This window comes from Mytilus trossulus, chromosome 1 (genome assembly GCF_036588685.1).
Source record: "Mytilus trossulus isolate FHL-02 chromosome 1, PNRI_Mtr1.1.1.hap1, whole genome shotgun sequence".
Taxonomy (NCBI): Eukaryota; Metazoa; Mollusca; class Bivalvia; order Mytilida; family Mytilidae; genus Mytilus; species Mytilus trossulus.
In genome coordinates, this window is record NC_086373.1 from 69,098,923 (window position 1) to 69,119,944 (window position 21,022).

The window sequence follows — 21,022 nt, forward strand, 5'->3', positions numbered from 1 at the left end:
TAGCGGATAAAAAAACTCGTGGTTAAAATTCCTAGGGCAGACAAGGTACAGTGACTTATACTTCATGTATATTTTGAACACGGAGAGGGTGCCCCTGGCATATCATTGTGACAGTCATTTTGTTTAGTTTTTTTTGTTACCTTATCTGACTTCGGACTAAGACTTCTGTTAGCTGAGTTTTACTATACGTAATTTATGTTGTTCTTTATTCTACATTGGTTAGAGGTAAAGGTGGAGGGTTGAGATTTCTCAAAACTTATTTAACGCACGCATTTATGCGCCTGTCTCAAGTCAGGAGCCTCTGGCCTTTGTTAATATTGAATGTTTTATATGGGGTTGGGGCTCCCCTGTCCGTTAATTTTTTCATCCGTCCGTCTTTCCGTCCCCATTATGGTATATACTTATTCCACATAACTCCTCATACAGTTTGAAATCTAGGAAGTTTTAACTTAACTGTCTATTTGTACATATATCCTAGGTGTGCATGTGGTCAGGGCTTTGATTTTTATTAATATTTGCTCTTTTGGGAGATAGTTGAACTTGTCATTATTGGAGTATATGCTTAAATAAAAAATGCATATCATTTCCGGATGGATAACTCCTCCCACAGTTTGAATGATAGGAAGTCTTCAGTTGTATGACTATTTAAACATATATACTGAAGATGTGCATGTGGAATAGTAGACAATAAGAACATACTATGTATAGATGTGAAACTATGATTCAGGTTATTTTCTAGGAGTTACGCCCCTTTGAACTTATTTGCCTCAATGTACTACTGCAACAGTTTGTCACCAACAACAGAATTTTATAAAACCTTTTAGATTATAAGGACATACTATGTAGACGTGCATATCGACAGGAAATTACGATTTATGTTTTTTCTTATACAATTTTTAAGGTGTTTTGATTTAGAATTAAATTTACATCTGCGGGGGCACAACAATATCTCAAATAAAGTCTCATATTTACTTTGTTATAATACAGTTACCTCAGAATGGAGTGTGTGTGTGTGTGGGGGGGGGGGGGGGTCAACACTTTGTCTAGATTAATCTTTAGATCATTTATAATATGTTTTGGAGTTAAGTGTGACGTCCATTTTCACTGGACTAGTACACAATTTTATTTAGGGGTCAGCTGAACCCCGCTTCTGGGTGCTGGATTTTCTCGCTGCGTTGAAGAAACGGTGTTGGTGGCCTTCGGCTGTTATATGTTCTTTGGTCCGGTTGATGATTCTTTGACATATTCCCCATTTCCATTCTCAATTTTATCAACTTGATGATCAGTCTAAGACAAGCAAACTATGAAATATTATTGTGTGATCTCATGTGTTTGATATTAATTATTTGCGTATTTTTCTGCTGAAACGCGTTTAATAAATATATTGGAGAGGTGTTTATAACTTCTGACAGGTTTTAAAGAATATATTGTTATTTTAGGGTAGATAAGAATTAACTGAACGTCTACTTGCAAACACTTCATGCATACATGTATCAAACATCAATTAAAAGAATGTATTTGAAACAAGAAGCTGTCACAGTAATTTTTGCCAAAAAAAAAGAAACATAAACATAATCCATAGTTATTTTATTTATAGTAGGCAGCCATCTTTGTTGGTTAGTTGTACAATATCATCCAATTGTAAAAGAGACCACACAAAAGGGACCAAATAAGCATCTGCTACTTGTATACAATCGGCTATTTGCATGTGCCTGTAATTGTTTTACCGCGATTTGTCATATCTAGGCCTTTAAAATTTATAGCTTATTCAACGTTATGAGTTTTTCTCGTTGTTGGATGACGTACGGTGACCTATAATTCGTTAACTTCTGCACCATTTTGTCTCCGAAAGGGAGTTGTCTCGCTGACATTCATACTACATATATGTATATCTTCTTGTCTTTATATTTACTAGTATGCACCCTATCCCACATGATTATCGGATATACCCAAAATATATCCTTCTGTCGGATTGCTTTCATTGATCTTTATTATTATTTCTATCGGGATTTTTTTGTGACAGCGTATTGTCAAATAATGGTACGAAAAAGTTGCTATTTCAATTTAAAAAAAATATTGAAAACTCAGATACCTTGACTGATAGAATTACAACTTTGACGGACTGTGCATTATGCCATTACACTTACACAATTGCATATTTTATAATTGTCCCTCTGTAACTCCTTGTGCCGTAGGAATTACAATCGATCTCAGTTCTGTTAAATAAAGTGCGATCTACACCATCCGTAAAAAGTATCTTACATGTTAACTTGGCTTGCCATACTTGATGAAATGCGGACGTGAAAGAAAGCACTCTTCATCAACCCGTCAATGGGGGTGTTATTTCGTCATTTAGCATATGAAGAAGGTTGTACTAAATCAACAACATAACTGACAGGATTTTTAAAGAAATCATTATGATCTGGATATGTGGAAAACGGGGGTAAAATTATGAAAATCAAGGCCATGAACCGGATGAGGACCGAAGACAATTCAGATCACTGACATTATTTCTGGATCTTTCTGAGTTTACAGAACAACCAAATGTTGCATGATAAATATATTTCAAGTGAAATGCAAATTTTGATTATTACAAAATGTACCCATAACCATTTCATGGTAAACAGGGACCAAACAAATTGGCAATGCTGCAGATTCTCAGGGCATTTCTTGACTTTTCACTGAAACTATTGTTCCATTTAAGAACATTTCATTATAAACTGGAAACAAAACTAAAATACGAATATGATTCCATAAAAAATATGAACATGTTATAAGATATTTATTCAATAATTATTGGTACCCAAAAACTGTTTAAAAGAAGAATGTTGTGATTTAATGCAAACAGGGAAGTTAAAGAGGCCCTGATTTACAATGCATTGTGGGAAACACTTGCTAACTACCCAAACTTAATCATATGATTAAAAATTAATCGCATGATTAGTAAATACAATGATTAAAATAAGTTGAACAACGAAATTTAATCATTGCATTTACTAATCATCCGATTAACTTTTAACGACTGATTAAAATTAATCATATGATTAGTTTAATCACAAGTTGAACAACAGACCCCTGATGACTTATGATGAGGTGCATGCAGAAGTTGCTAAGCGGAGCTAGGCAAAACAGATTATGGACCCTTTTTTGCAGAAAAGTTATCTTTTTCGATGTAAGATGGTTGATTTTGAAGTGAAGTATGCATAATTGAGTGTTTTTCTTTATATCAAATCAAAAAACCCAAAACTGAATGAATAATATAAAAAACTTTGCAATTCTCCCCAATGAAAAGAAATATAAATTACAAAAAAGGTCAAGAACTATCTGCCCTGATATTTTCAGATTAATCAGAATATTATTATTATATTATTTTGAATATTATAATAAACTGTAAACAGCAATTATGTTCAGCAAAGTAAGATTTACAAACAGGTCAACGTGAATGAAATGGTCAATTGACCCCCTGAGGAGTAATTTTCCTTTGCAGTCAATTTTTAACAATTTTCCACAGAAACTACTAGGCCAAGTTCATTATAGATAGAGATAATTGTAAGCAGCTAGAATGTTCAGTAAAGTAAGATGTACAAATACTTCACCATCATCAAAACACAATTTTGTGATGAATCCATCTGCGTCCTTTGTTTAATATTCACATAGACCAAGGTGAGCGACACAGGCTCTTTAGAGCCTCTAGTTATTCTATATGTCGCTTGATCTGTTTTGTTTTTAATTTGGAACTACGTATTTTAAAAAATCGAAATAAATGCATGTATTTAATATTAATCACAATTGACCTAATAAATAGCAACATTTCCACATTGACAGATATTGAAATATATTTTGTAATAAGGAAAAATTGGGGTAAATCTAGCTTTTTTGTTTAAAACAGATGACCAATATGAGCTTGTAATAAGTACAAATAGCTATCCAAACTACGAAAAAGTCATTGTGATCGGTTCTGAACGACTATTTACAATTTTATGTACCGTATTCGGAATCAATTTCTGGTGACCAAGTTTACTCAAATGGATAGTCTTTAAATCTGTTTTTTTTTTTATCTGTGTTTGTTATTTTTTTTAATGCACTTCAAACAAACATTAGTGGGTGTTTGCAGTTTCCTGATAGAAAATAAGTTCGGTTCATCGTTCTTTTTTTAGCTCGCAGTAGCGGATGAGGTATACAGTCCAGGACAACCAGGTATTGTTTTAGAAGTTAAATGATATTGAAACATAAACACCGTATGTCTATTTTTTTTTATTGAAAATACTAAAATAATAACTGAATTGACCAGTTAACCATGTTAACGCTTGAAAACTTAACTGATCATTTATCTATAAGTATTACACTGTGTGCCTATACTCAATATTGATTGATCAAGAATACAAATGAATTAGATAAGATGGGAACAATTATTATGGAAGGTTAATTTGTAAAATGTCATTTCTTAATTTGTAACATGTATTTTTTCAATCCATTACATGAATTTCTACATTTCTTAATTTGCGAAATGTAAATTCTTAATGTGTAAACACAATTTAATTTGTTCAGGTATTTTCGTCATTCGTTACATGAATTTTTAAACTTTTTAATTTGTGAACTTTGTATGAGTCACGTTTGCTGAGATCGCCTCTGTATAATTGTTACCGCTGCCAGCCTAGAGAAGTTCCGTTTTTAAAGAAAAAAAATACAAGTTCCAAAGCAACATGTTACAAATTAAGAAGTGTGACTAGTCTAGGAGTTTACAAGACTAGAATGAAATAGTTTCACAATATTACACACGAGGTCGCTGTGGAGCCATGTCAACTCGTACCTTCGCAAACTCGTGCTCAATATTTAACAACTCTTATTTCTACCAACTCGCATCCAATTTATTACAGTTTATATCCATTGATTTAAAAGTTGTTATATTCTTTTCTATAATATAAAACAAAAACCAATCAAATGCAACTGCATCGATTTGTAATCTGATGCAATTGATTTTGAAATTAGAATTATAGAAAGTTACCCATTGTACTGGTTTATAATTAGGGGACATGTATACAAAACAAATTATCGGTCAAACAATTTCGTATAATCACTTTCTTCTATAGGCGAATGATTAACTGAGATATTTCTGATTAAAACTTATATTCTAATCAGTGATCATGAGTCAATTTGGCGGAAGGAGTGGGAGGTTCCTGGGACACCTAATTAGTGGACACAAGGCACGAACATACGAAAATAGATGAGAATCGGGTTGTTATAAGAAAAAATAAATATAGACGAGTGTATGAAAATCCAGATTCTAGAATCAGTACTGCACTTTGAACACCACATTCCATTGAGTTTTCCTAATTGACTTTCTAAAAACTAAGATTGGGTGAAAAACAGGGCAAAATATATATATATTTTTTTTCAAAATTTAAACCATGGCTCGTATTTGTTATAATATATAAATAACTGTTTAAAACGTTTGGACTACATGTATGTTTAATGCTTGTACTTCAAAAAGATAAGAGAAAACATCCTATGAATCTTTTTCCACTGATCTTTGTGTTAAACACGTGTTCACGGCGATTTTTCTATTTAGTTTTTGCATAAAAGCCTTTTGTATCGTTAACATCGATTGATTTGTTGTTAGTGTTTTAATGCCACTTCTAAGCGCCGCTGTTTGGCTATTTCGTGTCGGGTAGTTTTTTTAGTGGAGGAAGACGGAGTGGCAGGAGAAAACCGTAGATCTTCGATAGGGAAATTGACAACCCATAAATTTATGAAGCGATAAAGTCAAAAAAAGAATTAAATATATTAAAATAAATACAATCGTCCAGTAGGTTTAAAATATCTATGTTAGTTAACACTGTTTCAATAAATATTTATATATGATGTCCAAAAAAGATGTCAATAAAAACCGGAGACAGCATTTTTTTTGTCAGCCCACAATTATATAAGAAATTAAGCTAAATCTATCAATATTCAATTTTTATTTGTTATTTACCGTTCTATTACTGGTCGATTTTTGTTTAGACAGTACATTTGCACCACCTGCTATTTTCAAGAATTAAGTTGGTGAAGCATGTACCTTTTAGGGTCGTGTCAAAATGAGTTGACGACGAGCTACTACGTTCTGTTTACTCTTGATTCGTCTTATACAGTGTCCGGTATAAAGAGCTGATTGTTTAAGACACTTGAACTTGTAAACTTTAGACGATTCTTATTTGAAAACAAATTGCAGCAGATTACCAATAAATGCAGTTGCACTTAAAGTTATGTGTATTTTTATATTCAAGAAAAGAATTTAACAAACTAATGGATACAAATCAAAAAATATTGTGTGCGAGTTGGTAGAAATACGCATGTGTAACTATTGGGTACCAGTTTGTGAAGGTACGAGTTGACATGACTCCACAGCGTCTTCATGTTGATTATTGTTAAACTTTTTCATTCTAGACTTGTAAAACTTCTAGTCTTGTCAAACTTCTTGATTTGTAACATGTTGATTTGTACCTTATTAAGAAACAGAACTTCTCATTGACTGACAGCGGTAACAATTATACAGACGCGATCTCACCCGTGACTCAAACAAAGTTACTACATTTCACAAATGAAGATATCTAGAAATTGGTTTCATTTAACTTGAGGTATATTGTCTCAGGAAACCTTACCTCACTGTTATTTTAACAGGGCCGTAACTACATTGAGGCAAATCCCTATTTTTTTCGGGATCAATGTTTCTTATTTATTTGTCTTTTGTTCATGGATTTCCCCTCTGTATTCTGTTAGTTTTGTATTCCTTTTGTAATCTAGTAATTTTGTTAGGAACTTGGTCATGAGTTAAAAACAACAACAGCAGCAACAGACCTTCCTGTTTTGCTTTATCATGCACATTGGTCTTTTGATGTTGTCCCTAGAAACTTTAAGTTTTACACTGAATTTATACATTTTGCTTAGAGAACAAAATATTGTCAAATAATTATTAAAACAAAATTTGCATTTTCAGATTATGAAAGGGTCTTTGGAACGCACAGAAAACATGATTTTGCATCATTTGTTCTATAGCTTTTGGGCCATCAGTGGCTCCAAAACCCTTCAATTTTTTTCCTCGCTCCTCTCGGCGAAATATGTTTGCCATTACTTTCAAAAGAGGCTAATTACAACCAAACTTTAATACTATTTTTTTATGCAATACATGTATATGCAGTTGGGAATATAAAAGATTCATTTCTGCAGAGAATGATGACTAATTCTGATTTAAAAAAAAACATATTGACTTGACTATACATGTTTTATTTGAAAATTTGTATTTTTTTGAATATCATAAATATAGTTGTGAAAATGAATAACCAGTCCCTTGCTTTAATGAAAATAAAAAATCTTGCTTCAATAATGCAGAAAATGAATAATCTGTCCTCTTACAAAAATAAATAAGAGCTCAGAAACAAGTCCTCTTGTCCCTTCTCTCCCCTCCGAATAGCAAATGATCCATCCCTTAACAGCTTTAGAGCAATACATTTATACTCAAGTGTTAAAAAAACCAAATTATTATATGTACTAATTAAAGATATGAAATCTTCCTCATAAAAAATTTAATAAATTTAGAAATTCATATTACGAATGAATAAAATACGTAAACAAATTAAAAAATTGTGTTAACACTTTAAGAATTTACATTTAACACATCAAGAAATGTAGAAAAAGATGTAACAGATGGAAAGAATACATGTTACAAATTAAGAAATTACATTTTTCGATTTGAGAAATTGCATTTCACAAATTAAGAATTGTATAATTATGGCGGATATTCCCTTTAATAAATTATTAGTATAACAACAATTTTAGCGTAGCTCTATATTTACAGTACAACATCTCACTAGCCTACTCTATTTTCTTCCCCCTTATCAAGTTAGTAGAACTTGTCGATCTACTCGTTGTTTCATTTAAATCTCCCTCTTGTAGCCTTCATGTGTGTTTGATTCCTAGGTTGAATAGATAAACAAAAAAATTACTACCTGATGACAAATGATTATAAAAAAGACAAGTGTACTTAAATACGGGACATTTTACTTATCAATATCACAAATATGTCTATCCAATGCAAGTTTGTTCTCTGATATCTTTTTATAGCTGAAATGATTTTTCACTTGGTTTATCATTAGTCATATTCTCGTATAGTAGATAGGGTGTCCTACTCCATCTTTGATTTTGAGAAAAAGTAGATATCAATTGGTCTAAATCTTCAAATAAATGTGCAAATATCGAGAGTAGTATGTAATTTATGTTAAGGTCTTTTCATTTTGATATAGAAAATTACGTGCTTTATTATATTTACGGCTGGTGAGTGTTTTGAAAAAATCAGATTATTTTTTTTAAGAAACGAAGTGGGTCTGTTATTCTACGATAGTCACAGAGCAGGAGTAAGCTACAAAAAAACAATGCTATGAAATAACAATAATCGTTTAAACGATCACATGTGTTCATTTAGCGTTCGTGAAATAAACACAAACATTGCATGTCCACCCTTAACGTACCATCATATGCTTCCTTTCAACAAACATTAAAAATGCAAAATTGGATAGATTTGCCATATTATGACATACATGTTAATCTCCTCCATAGAGTAGGAAAAATCAATAACGACTGTTGATACCATGGTTAGGTTCGTCGACGATGGTGCTTTGCTATGTAGAAATAAAGAGTATTCAATTTATCAATGGACTCATATATTATACTTATGGTGAACAAGACCTGAGAATAAGATATTTTTTTTATAATAAGAAATAGCACAATATAACCAAAATTAAAAAAAAAAAAACAGTTCACACCATTGATCTATCTATGAACAAAAAACTTCAATTGCAGTATGGAAGGAGGCTATTAACATACTAAAGGATACTTTTATGAAAAAGAAGAAAAGGACTAGGAAAAAGGGAATGTTTGCTTCAACAAATACAGTTACGTTCTCAAAGTGGTTACCCGATAATTTTCCTGTGGAAGGTGTCATGTGTGGTTGTGGAAGACACTTTAAAACGCCGACGTCGCTTTTAGGTCACTTGCGCAGAAAAAGCGCCACCGCCAGAAAATCTTTAAAGTTATTCAAAAAAAATGTATAATTAAAGCTTTTAAAGACGTTACATAATGCCATTAATTGCAACTGAACATTATAGAATATAAAAGTTTAATGTTTCATGACCTGAATAAAACTACCAGGTATATGTTTCATACTATTTCATACAAAAAAAAAGACGTGGTATGATTGTCAATGAGACAACTACCCACAAGAAACCAAAATGACACAGACATTAACAACTATAAGTCACCGAACGGCATTCGACAATGAGCAAAGCCTTACCGTATAGTCAGCTATAATAGGCCCCGATATGACAATGTAAATCAATTCAAACTAGAAAACTAACGGCCTTTATTATTGGTTTAAAAAATGAACGAAAAACAAATATGTAACACATCAACAAACGACAACCACTGAATTGCAGGCTTCTGACTTTGGACAGGCACATACATAAATAATGTGACGGGGTTAAACATGTTAGCGGGATCCAATCCCTCCCCTAACGTGGGACAGTGGTATAACAGTACAACATAAGAACGAACTATAAAAATCAGTTGAAAAAAACGCGTTTTAAAAAGCAATCTATAAGAAAGATGTCATCGTGTTTTTTTATCTTTAAATACATGTCATGAAATCAGTGAATTGGCAACTTATCATTGATTGCAGTGTGTTAATAGCAAACGCAGAATATTAAAAATAAAGAATGATGAACTGTTAATCCTTCCGTTTTTCTCAAATAAACCTGTCTTTGAGATTGAAAGGGGTCATACAATCTGATCGAAATAAAGACTCCGTAAGTTAGAAATATTCTCATTTGAATCCAAAAGCTTTTCATTTTACATTCTGTTTAAATACCTGATGGGGTCCTTTATGGTTTATTTTATTATCATTGATGTGTTTGAAATTTTGATATATATGGAAAAGCTGTAATATATTTTCTCAGTCTATGGGGAAATAATTCAATTTAGATGAAACGAGTTTTCTTGGTTTATTCGTTTTTTTATTTAGTGTGTACCAATTTTTTTATGAGATGTTACCAAACGGTGGAGACAGTAAACGAAACGGAAAACGGCACGGAAACGGAAAATGGAAACAAAAAGAGTTAACATATTTTCTTTCTATCTACAAAGGGATGTTTTATAATGAATAACTCGTGTTTACATGGAAGAAAAACAGAATACATTTGAAATCAAAAATTTTAAAGCATAAATATAAAACAAGAAGATTTTGGTATTATTGCAAATTAGACAACCTTACACAAGAGACCAACTGACACAGGCATTAAATTGCAACTATGAATCACCGTACCGATTAAAAAATGAACAAAGCCTATATTGCATAGTCAGCTATAAAGGACCTCAAAATGATAAATGTTAAACAATCCAAACGTGAAATTTAACGGATTGAATTATGTGCAAAAAAGGAACGCAAAACAAATAGGTAACCATCACAAACGATAACTACTGAATTACAGGCTTTTGAACTGCATAGGTATGTACATACAGAATGTGCCGGGAATGAACATGTTAGCTGAAAACTAACGTTCCCCCCATAAAAAAATAAAATTAGCAATACCGTGACACGATGAGACTGTATTCCTGATAAATTTGTTAAGGTCATCTCATGCGTATGTCATTCATGCGATTCAGTATAGTCTGGACATTGGCTTTAAATCTATAGGTAAGCTGTGACGTAATAACATAATAAAATGTGTTAAAGGACATTTTTTTCATACTTTTTTATTTGCTTCTTTTTTACTTGCCGTGAAATAAGATTTGTCACCTAGTGTATCTTTCTACGGTGTCCTGCAATGGTAATTTTCGTTGTATCTTTTTGTTTTGTATAATGAAAATGACGTAAAGTAACGTTATGGGAAAATGATATATGGGCAACCCGATGAAGAACACAGGGAATTGAAATAGAAACTTAAATGTACTTTATTCTTAAATAAAAATTGACAAAATCGCTCACTATACATAGCCTTTCTCACTTGAAACAATACTCAAATACGCTGTTTGGTATTCAGGACTAGTACGATACTGAATAATATATATTCCAATTTCTAAATAATTTAGCACATTGGTACTTTTAATCAGAGTGCAACGGAATATTAAAGAAAAATAATGGACAAATTTTTTTTGTAATTCTAATAAGAAAAAGTAAACCTTGTCGATAAGAAACGGGTCTTCTTTTCTTAAATAATGATTGTTTCATGATGGGCTATGTTCTTGAATACGAGAAAAAACTAAAATAGAAAACAGAATAATCTTTCTTTTAATGTAAAAATTGACAAAATCACTTACTATACAAACCAATCTAACTCGATTACTATACTGAGGTACATTGGTTGGTATTATTTGTAGAATACAACGTATATACGAATTGCACAGTGCCTTTACCATCTAAGTCAAAGCCAGGTGTTGGTGAAGGGTTGTTAATATCAATTTGTCATACTGCTTTAAATGTCTTGCGCTTGTTTTAAGTGATCTCTCAAAATCAAATCATTCTCAAGTTGCCGTAAATTAAATTTCATAATTTCACAATTGCAAATAGTGTCACTAAGTTAGTATGTTGTTTTGCTATAGTTGGAGAAATAAAAAGATAGGCGAAAGATATCAAAGGGACATTTAAACTAGCGAGTAGAAAATAAACTGCCAACGTTTTTACTAAAAAGAAAAAAAAAGACAAAAAGACAAACAGTTATCAGACAATCAATAGTACGCAAAACACAACATATATAAACCAAAGCTCGAGCAACTCCAAGCGCCATACAAAAACTGTGGGTGATCTCAGTTGCCCTAGAATGTGAACAGATCAAGTTTCACATTTGACACCCGGGAATGAAAGAAATGTTTAAACTTAAAAGTGACTTTTAATCATATAGTTCTTTTTTGGGATACGACGGTTTCAAGGCGTCAATTCCTTATATACAGTTGGCCAGATTTCCAAGCCTCTCACTTCAAAAGACAACTTTCGAGTTCGATGCATTTCCGTCAAATACTTTGGTTTTAGAGAATATCACTTGTGTCACTTCCGTTCCCACGTTTAGCGAGTGGTTGGAAATCTATGATGCTATAGTGCACGATTTTGTTTGCTGCTTATTCCTACACAATAACTATTACTAAGACTTTTGAACGTGAATAGTGCAGTGATACAGGCGAGCCTCTCTCTCTGGTAAATGACGTCATGCAGGCATATTATTGACGATTTTTTTTCTTCCGGTGAGGGAGGAACTCGAAAGTGGTCTATCTTTTTATCTTTATAAATGGAGAAAACACCTTAAAATTTCATACTGAATAGATGAGTATATAAAAAGATGAACATTTTGATTTCGTGCACTTTTGTTTATACATTTCTCTTCTGTTTCTTGTGAAATTATCGTAGCTTGAGCTCTCCTGCACTCTACTTAAGTTTCTTTTAAAATCCGGAAAAATCAGTTTATCGAAAAATTGTCAATATATACGACCTAGTGACGTCATGGAATGCCGAACTATGTAGAAGCAGGGATATCCTTTACTCATTATTAAAATCATTCACAAATTCGTGTAGGCATTTAAAATAGGGATTTGTTTATATAAACATATTGTAACAGAAATCGGTCATAGTTATTTTTTATGTAAAATACCAGTTGTCTTTTCATTTTAATTGGGTTTCTAAAAGTTTCTTCATAGTCCGAACACCATATGTCACTTAAAACACCTCTCACTAAAAACCAGTAAAAGTCTGAAATGGCCTATCTTTGTACTCGGCCGTACTGTAATTTGTTTGACCAGTCTGAATTGGTTTGAAATTTACTAAATAATATATTAATCGACTGTCGGCTTAACCATACTTAATAGTCGGAACTTGTACCTGACCTGTTTGAATGTGTCCGATTAATGCTCAACCAAATCTGAACCCTACTCGACATAGTCTGAAATATACTCAAACAAGTCTGGACCATACTCGACCATGTCTTAACCAACCTAGACCTATTTGTTGAATCTTTACATTGTATTTTATATATTTAGGAAATGAAAATTTAAACAATTATTAATTGTAAATGTACTCATGATCACTTTAGTACCACAATTTCACAATACACATACTATTACCTCAACACCATATTTATCAACAGTTACACAATTATATATTATCTTCAAAATAACGATAAAAAAAGCTAATCAGATTATTTCAAAACTGAGTTGTGACTAATGTTTTCAATGTTATTCAAAAAATTGTAATCTTTCAGATCTATATTATGGTTAAATACTTGACAATTTTAATCATTTAAACTTAATTACTTTCCTACTTAGTATAGATTTAAGGTGTCAGCTGAGTAAAAGAAATAATGCAGTTAATTGTTGTTTTTATAATAAAATACATATTACTCATTTAAAATAGTATATAAAGCAATTTTAAATATTGACACTTTTGTTTTTGTAAAAACGTGAATTTATAAAATCATTATGAATAAACTTATCGATCATTGATTACCTTTTAAAAAGAAAATGTGTTCCAAAGTTTGGGTAATTTAAAGAAAAATGTTTAGTTCATTTTAATTAAAATATTTTAAAGACATTGCACACAGGAAAAACTGAACAACTTTAATTAATGCAATACTTGTGTGTTTTACAGGTGAAAAGAAAACCTACTTTTCTTAAACTCGTGTATTACTTATCTAGTTAATTCAAATGACCATGCGATTTAAGTTGTACAGGATATTGCAAGTTTGAATGAATTTATTTAGAATTTAATACTCTCTGACCAGATGTAATCTGTTTAATGAGTTGCGCCAAGATGGAGGTATTAACTGATACATTAATCAGAAGAACAAATTTATTAATGTATCTTAACATTTCATTCTTTTTTTCAATTCGATTTATACATGTCGTATCACATATAAAATATCTCGAATTATAATTAAGGATATTTCTAATATAAGGTTGAACATTTCAAGTGATTTTCTTGGCTGTTGCGTCATGTGCCTCATTAAAAAGATAGTTATTTTACTATAGTATGGAACTATGAAACCTAGTATGTAGTTTTTATAATATATTTTTGGAAATTAAGATAAAAAACATTCATGCCAAATAAGAAGCACCTCAATAAGGTTGTATAAGTGTAATTTTAGGTAAAAGATAATATTTTATTTTTCTAAACTCTCAAATTTTAAAATTAGTAAAATGACATGATTTTATACGATAATCTGATTTAACCTTCTCTATTTGAAAAAATTGAAAATCAAGTAAGGATGTACAAATCTGATTTTATATTATATCTTTATTTTATTGGGGCGGTTGTCACGTCAGTAAAAAAAGTTAGTTTAACAATTAAAATAAAAAAAGGAATTTGTTTTTGGTCAAGTATGGTTCAGACAGGTAGAGTGTTGATCAGACCCTTGGTAGAGTATGGTTGAGATAGGTGAGTACAGTTCAGACTGGTTGAGTAATACTTCACAATATTTTCAATGTCAAAGATAAGGGTTAAGTACAAATCAGCATAGTCGAGTACGGTTAAGACTGTGGTCGAGTATTCTTAAGTGAAATTTAGACCAAGTCAGGCTAGTCGAGTAAAAATCAGTACAGTCGAGTACGAATATAGGCCATTTTAGACTGTTAATTAATTGTAGTGTCTAAATTTAATATATAGTTGTGATTTTCATCCCTTTAAGTATAATAGACTGCTCCAGATGGTTTTATACAAACCAGCTTAGGACCGTTGAAGTGATAACATCAGGAATTGTTTTCCAACTGGTAAATAGAGTGATTCGAAATGATGTTTATAGTGTGTGGATTTATATGTAAATATTGCAAAAGTGATTGTGATACAAAGTGAAACTTACATAAAATTGAGAAAGGAAATGGTGAATATGTCAAAGCGACAACCACCTGACCAAAGAGCAAACAACAGCCGAAGGCAACCAATGGGTCTTCAATGTAGCGAGAATTTCCCGCACTCGTAGGAGTCCTTCAGCTGGCGCCTAAAATATGCATAATAGTACAGTGATAATGGACGTCATACTAAACTCCGAATTATACACAAGAAACTAAAATTTAAAAATCATACAAGACTAACAAAGGCCAGAGGCTCCTGACTTGGGACAGGCGCAAAATTGCGGCGGGGTTAAACATGTTTATGAGATCTCAACCCTCCCCCTATACCTCTAGCCAATGTAGAAAAGTAAAAGTAATAACAATACGCACATTAAAATTCAGTTCAAGAGAAGTCCGAGTCTGATGTCAAAAGATGTAACAAAAGAAACTAAATAAAATGACAATAATACATAAATAACAACAGACTACTAGCAGTTAACTGACATGCCAGCTCCAGACCTCAATTAAACTGATTGAAAGATTATGTCTTCATCATATGAATATCAGGTACAATCCCTCCCGTTAGGGATTTAGTATCATACTATCATAAAATATATGAGAAGAACATAACCCGTGTCATGCCAACAACTGTTTTTTTTTTAGAAATAAATGTGTTTAGTTCCGATGCAAAGACCCTATCAGTGAATCAATGTATATATTAAGTTATGGTCTTAGTGAGAATACAAGGTGTTCATCTTAACAACGTGTTTTATAGTTCTTTCATTTGTCTTTGTTCTATTATTAATATTACTTTCACTGTTGAATGGTTTTATGTGATATCCGTTTGACGTGGCACGGTACTTATACATCTTGTCAAAGTGTTTGTATTGGCTTTCATTGTTTGGTGGTTTGTTTTGTATATGCGATATTTTTTAATTCCGTTTGTTCACTCTGTACATATAAAAGATCCCGTCAGTATGATATTGTTCTATTATATGTGATTATGATATATTTCTATTATGAATTACAATATACGTTGAACCATGCCACAAACGTCAAAATCATTCAATCGCGTAGCGGAATTAACTATTTGTGGATTCTTATAATTTCTATTTATAACATTATATTAGTTTCAATCTCGATCTATTTCTGAAATCTATTCTTACGCACTTTTGATTTTTTAACCCTGTATGCTAACATTGCCTATGTAAATTTTAAAATTGTTTGTATGCACATTGAACGAAAATTTTTTGTGACGTTTACAACTTTCTGACGTCAGACACTCAAATCAATGAATGTGTTCGTAGATAGTAGATGTTTTTGTGTTCTGTTAAATTGTTCTTTTTAAAAAATGTTATACGATGATGACTGATGTACCCATATTTTGACTATTTTATGTATCTGTTTATTTCACGCATCAATGTAAATATAACAGCATTTGATGACACTGTCATTAAAGTGAGAGGGTTAGCGCTAGGGAACCAGGTTTAATCCACCATTTTCTACATTTTAAAATGCCTGTTACAAGTCAGGAATATGACAGTTCTTGTCCATTTGTTTTTGCTGCGTTTTGTTATTTGATTTTGCCATGTGATAATAAACTTTCTGGATGGATATTCCCCTAAGTTGAGTATTTTTGTGATTTTACTTATTACCAATGTGAATTCAACTGATTGGGTAGAGCTTACGAATATATTTGCATAAGGACAGTCTATATGAAGATGTTTGTGATAAGATTGATTGCCGTTACAAATATTATTGATTGCTAATCACCTATAGTGTCACCAAACGAATTTACCAAAAAAAAAATAAGTGTATGATGTGGACAGTTCATTGATGAGTTTATCCAAAAACACTTATATATAGATGAACTGGTGTTGCAAGTCGTTATATTGTGGAAGTGTATAAGTAAAAGTGAGCTGTGTTTAATTTTACCAGTATGAAATATACTAATTTCTTTCGGATTCAAGGTGATAATCAATTAAGTAAAATCACAAAACTACTGCACTCCGAGGAAAATTCAAAACGGAAAGTCAATCAAATGACAAAATCAAAAATTAAAACACATCTAACGAATGGACAACAACTATCATATTGCTGTCTTGGTATAGGCATTTACAAATGTAGGAAAATGGTGGATTGAACCTGTCTTTAAAGCGATAAATCCCCAAATTGTATGAAAATTTAATGATATTGATAATGATGTGTGAACTTAACCAACAGACATATAGGTAAAAACTCTAATTCGAAAGGTCACATTCCTGAAAAGAGAACAGGATTGATGTTACGACATACATGTAAGGAACATATCGGATATCATTAAAATAACAAATATTTCATCACAGTCAACCAACTCATGATGGCTTCCGTTAACATAACGGAGTAATGATTTCAGCTTCCCAATGCTTCATTATTGGGAAGTTGAAACCACCTCCTGTGTCGTAAGATTTTGTTTCCAACCGACCCTCGTAGTCAATTTCTATATATCAATCCCAATACAGTTGCAACATCAACATGTGCGTTTAGATGTGTTCATATAAATGCATTTGAGCATTGTACATGAATCATTGTGTCATTGTGTTATTGTAGATAATTGAACATCTCAAGGTGATATTATAAATTGGTGGATAATGTTAATATATGTTGTATACATGTGCTAACGTGTTCATACATTTTGTGGGATATTTAATAGGGCGTATTGCATAGCAATCCATTGGTGACAGTGTGTAATAAAGTGTCTGTGTCATGTTGAATAGTGATATATTGGTGACATTGTGAATATTCCGGCCTAATACCCTATCAATCATGATAATGGATTATTGTACAACAAACAAATTAAGTAGTTAGAAGAAACTTTAAAAGATTTACTGAAAGAGCCATTATGACCAATAAAAAGAGAATGTGTTTTTCCACAACATAACATTTTGTTTCTGGAACATAGGTGGGTTTAGTGTCAAGTTTCACTCTCACAAGATAAGACGAATAAATATCGGCGACTTTGTCAGGCAGGAACAGTCGGCAGACTGTTAGAAAAAAGCCTAACATCAAGATCAAGATATTTAACTGTACATGTATGTTCTCATATATAACTAAAGAGTATAATATGGTTTAATTTTGAAAAACATATTGACCAAAAAAAGTAGACACGTAAGACAGTCTTATTTATCAAAAATTTCGAATAAAATGAGAACTTTGAAAAGACAAAACTAATAACAAATGTCCAATAAAACACAAATAAGCATACCTTTAAAAAGTGGTTTTTGATAATTATTACATTGGTGATGCAATATTTAAGAAAAACATTCGTAAACGTATTCGAACACATATATCTGCATTTGAGCTTACTAATTATTTTTGGGAGAAAAAAAAATTACGAACTTAATCAAATTTAGTGATAACTGTTGAATATTTCATTAATATACAGCAATTGACTATTTGTTACTTTTTATGTCACCAGAATAACAAAACGTGTATTATATATTAGAAATGACAATAAATAATCTCACAGCATTCACAGCCAACATTTCGGCGACTTTTTAAACAGGTATATTGGAATGACTGTTAGAAAAAAAACCACATGAAGATAATATATTTATAACTGTACATTTATGTTATCATGTATAATGGCCCCGTGTATTGTTGTTTAATTTTGATACACAAATTAACTAAGAAAAGGAGCCACGTAAGACAGTTGTATTTATTAGAATTTACGAATAAAATGTCGTTTTCTATTGTTAGGAGAGTTTTTAAAAAGACAAAGCTTATGACAAATGTGCAATAAAACACAAATAGGCACTCTTATGAAAAGTTGCGTTCAATGAACATTGTTTTGGAAACGTTATTTTACAGACAAAAAGTCGTAAACGCATTCAATAGCATATATCTGCATCTGATTATTTTTGTACAAAAAAAACCTTTATGAACTTAATTTAACTACAATTTCGTAACTTGTGAAATAATCAAACAACATAAACAGCAAACACTTCTGAGATGGTCTGGGGCTAGAAAACTCGACTGACTGTTAGAAAAAAGCAAAACATGAAAATCAAGATATCTAACTGTACTTTATGTTATTTTATATATATCGGCACAGTGTCATGTGGTTTAATTTTGATAAACAGTTTGACCCTAAGACCATGAAGACGTAGCTACGTAAGACAGAATTATTTATAATATATTGAAAACAGAATCACGGTTTGCTATTTTAAGAAGAGTTTTTTTAAAAGACTAATCTAGTGACATAGTGTGCAATGAACCACAAATATGAACTGTTATATAAAAAAATGCTTTTAATAGGAATAACATTAGTAATTTAAGAGTTCAGGCAAAAAGTCGTAAAAACATTCGAACACATATATCTTATCTAATTTTAATCTGATGCTTTTTGTTATCTATTAATCATGCTTTTCTTTGTCTAATATGTTCTCCTTTTTATTTGTATTGTAGTCCTGTAATATTACCAGTCAGGGGCATTACTTAAACAAGTAACAATTAAAATTACCTATACACGTAATGTTGAAAACAAGGCTAATTTAAATATAACTTATATAAGTTATGTTTCTGAATATTATTTTTATAGGTGTCCAAGAATACAGATTTTACTAGCTTTAAATAATGTTCACAGTTATCTGGTTATTTTTCCCTTGATTTATAAAAACTAATTCTTCAGAAACACTATTGAACTTTCCGACGCACTAATCTTTCATACCGACGCTTCTGGGTCAAAGATTGGTCTCTTGGGACTATTAAATTGTCATTTTCCTCTAAAATCTTGAAGGTAGACTGATATAAATAGATAGATAATTGTGAATTAATAAAGAACTGAAGTTATTTATAATTTGTAACCTAAATCAATTACATATGTGCCTTAGATAAGTGTAATTGTTGTTTTTTTCAAAAATGTTTAAAATAACTTATTGAAGTAATATTTTTGTCATTATTTTCAAAGTAACCCTTTATCCCTATACTCCTCTCAAATCTGATAAATTCTTTATTTTATGATATAAAATGTTGTTTAAAATCATGAAAACTACATTTAGTCTATGTTTCTATTGAAAATAAAAATAACTCTATTAAGTATTTCTTTTATTTTTAAAATAAAAAAATACTTACATAAGTAATTATTTTTTATTAACTTGTTTAAGTTACGCCCCTGACTGATTATGTTGTCATTTCAATGTTATATTTAACTTTGCCATTAAAGTGCGAGGTATGGCATGCCATAAAACCAGGTTCACCCCACCACTTTTATTCCCCTTTAAAAGTGTCCTGTACCAAGTCAGGAAGATGGCCATTGTTATAATATTGTTCGTTTCTGTGTGTGTTGCATTTTAACGTTGAGTCGTTTGTGTTTTCTCTTACTTTTGAGATATTGAGATAAAACGTGGCACAGTACTTGTCTATCCCAAATTCATGTACTGTGGATTCATTATTATTCGTTGGATACCAATTTTCGGGGGTTTCGTGGGTAGAGGTGAACCACGAATTCAAATGTTCAACGAATAATATATTTCAATAGCTTTATATACAGAGATTGGCAAAACCACGAAATCAAATATTCATGAAAATGCAAGTTTTCAGCTATCCACGAAAATTGATACCCACGAAAAAAAATATATTCACAGTATTTGGTTTTGATGTTATATTTGTTATTCTCGTGGTGTTTTGTGTGTTGCTTGGTCCGTTTCTGTGTGTGGTGCGTTTCGGTGTTGTGTCGTTGTTCTCCTCTTATATTTAATGCGTTTCCCTCGGTTTAAGTTTGTTACCCCAATTTTGTTTTTTGTCCATGGATTTATGAGTTTTGAACAGCAGTATACTACTGTTGTCTTTATTCTGCAACCAAGGTAACTGATTATTCCCCTCCCCCCAAAAAAAAATGAACTTCATTGTTTTAGTGTTCACTGTTTCTTTTGTACAATTATAAATTACTACAAAAATATACAAGTATTAACAATTTTGTATTTCTATTTTTAGGATACTTTTTGATTTCTTGGAATAGTTTCTTAAAATCAGAACCATACATCGTGGACAAATTTTTGTAAACAGACATTCAAATAACTTTTAGTAAACATGCAAAACACCGCGATCAAGACAACCAACTGCACATTTAGTCTTCCTATTATAACGGCGATCTTGTATGTAGTTTAGGTTTGTGAATAATATTTTCTAAACGTAAAAAGTAAAA

General features: G+C 31.4%; 1 protein-coding gene across 1 annotated transcript in view; it reads left to right on the forward strand.

The window, feature by feature from the left end:
- LOC134709766 (uncharacterized) overlaps window positions 1–10,052 on the forward strand; it is a 64,281-nt gene extending 54,229 nt beyond the window's left edge. Inside the window, exons 4-5 of the mRNA XM_063569918.1 lie at window positions 4,158–4,197; window positions 8,836–10,052. Coding sequence (XP_063425988.1) covers window positions 4,158–4,197; window positions 8,836–9,086 — 291 coding nt within the window. The 3' untranslated portion in view covers window positions 9,087–10,052. The remainder of the gene's footprint in view (window positions 1–4,157; window positions 4,198–8,835) is intronic.
- Window positions 10,053–21,022: the final 10,970 nt, after the last annotated feature.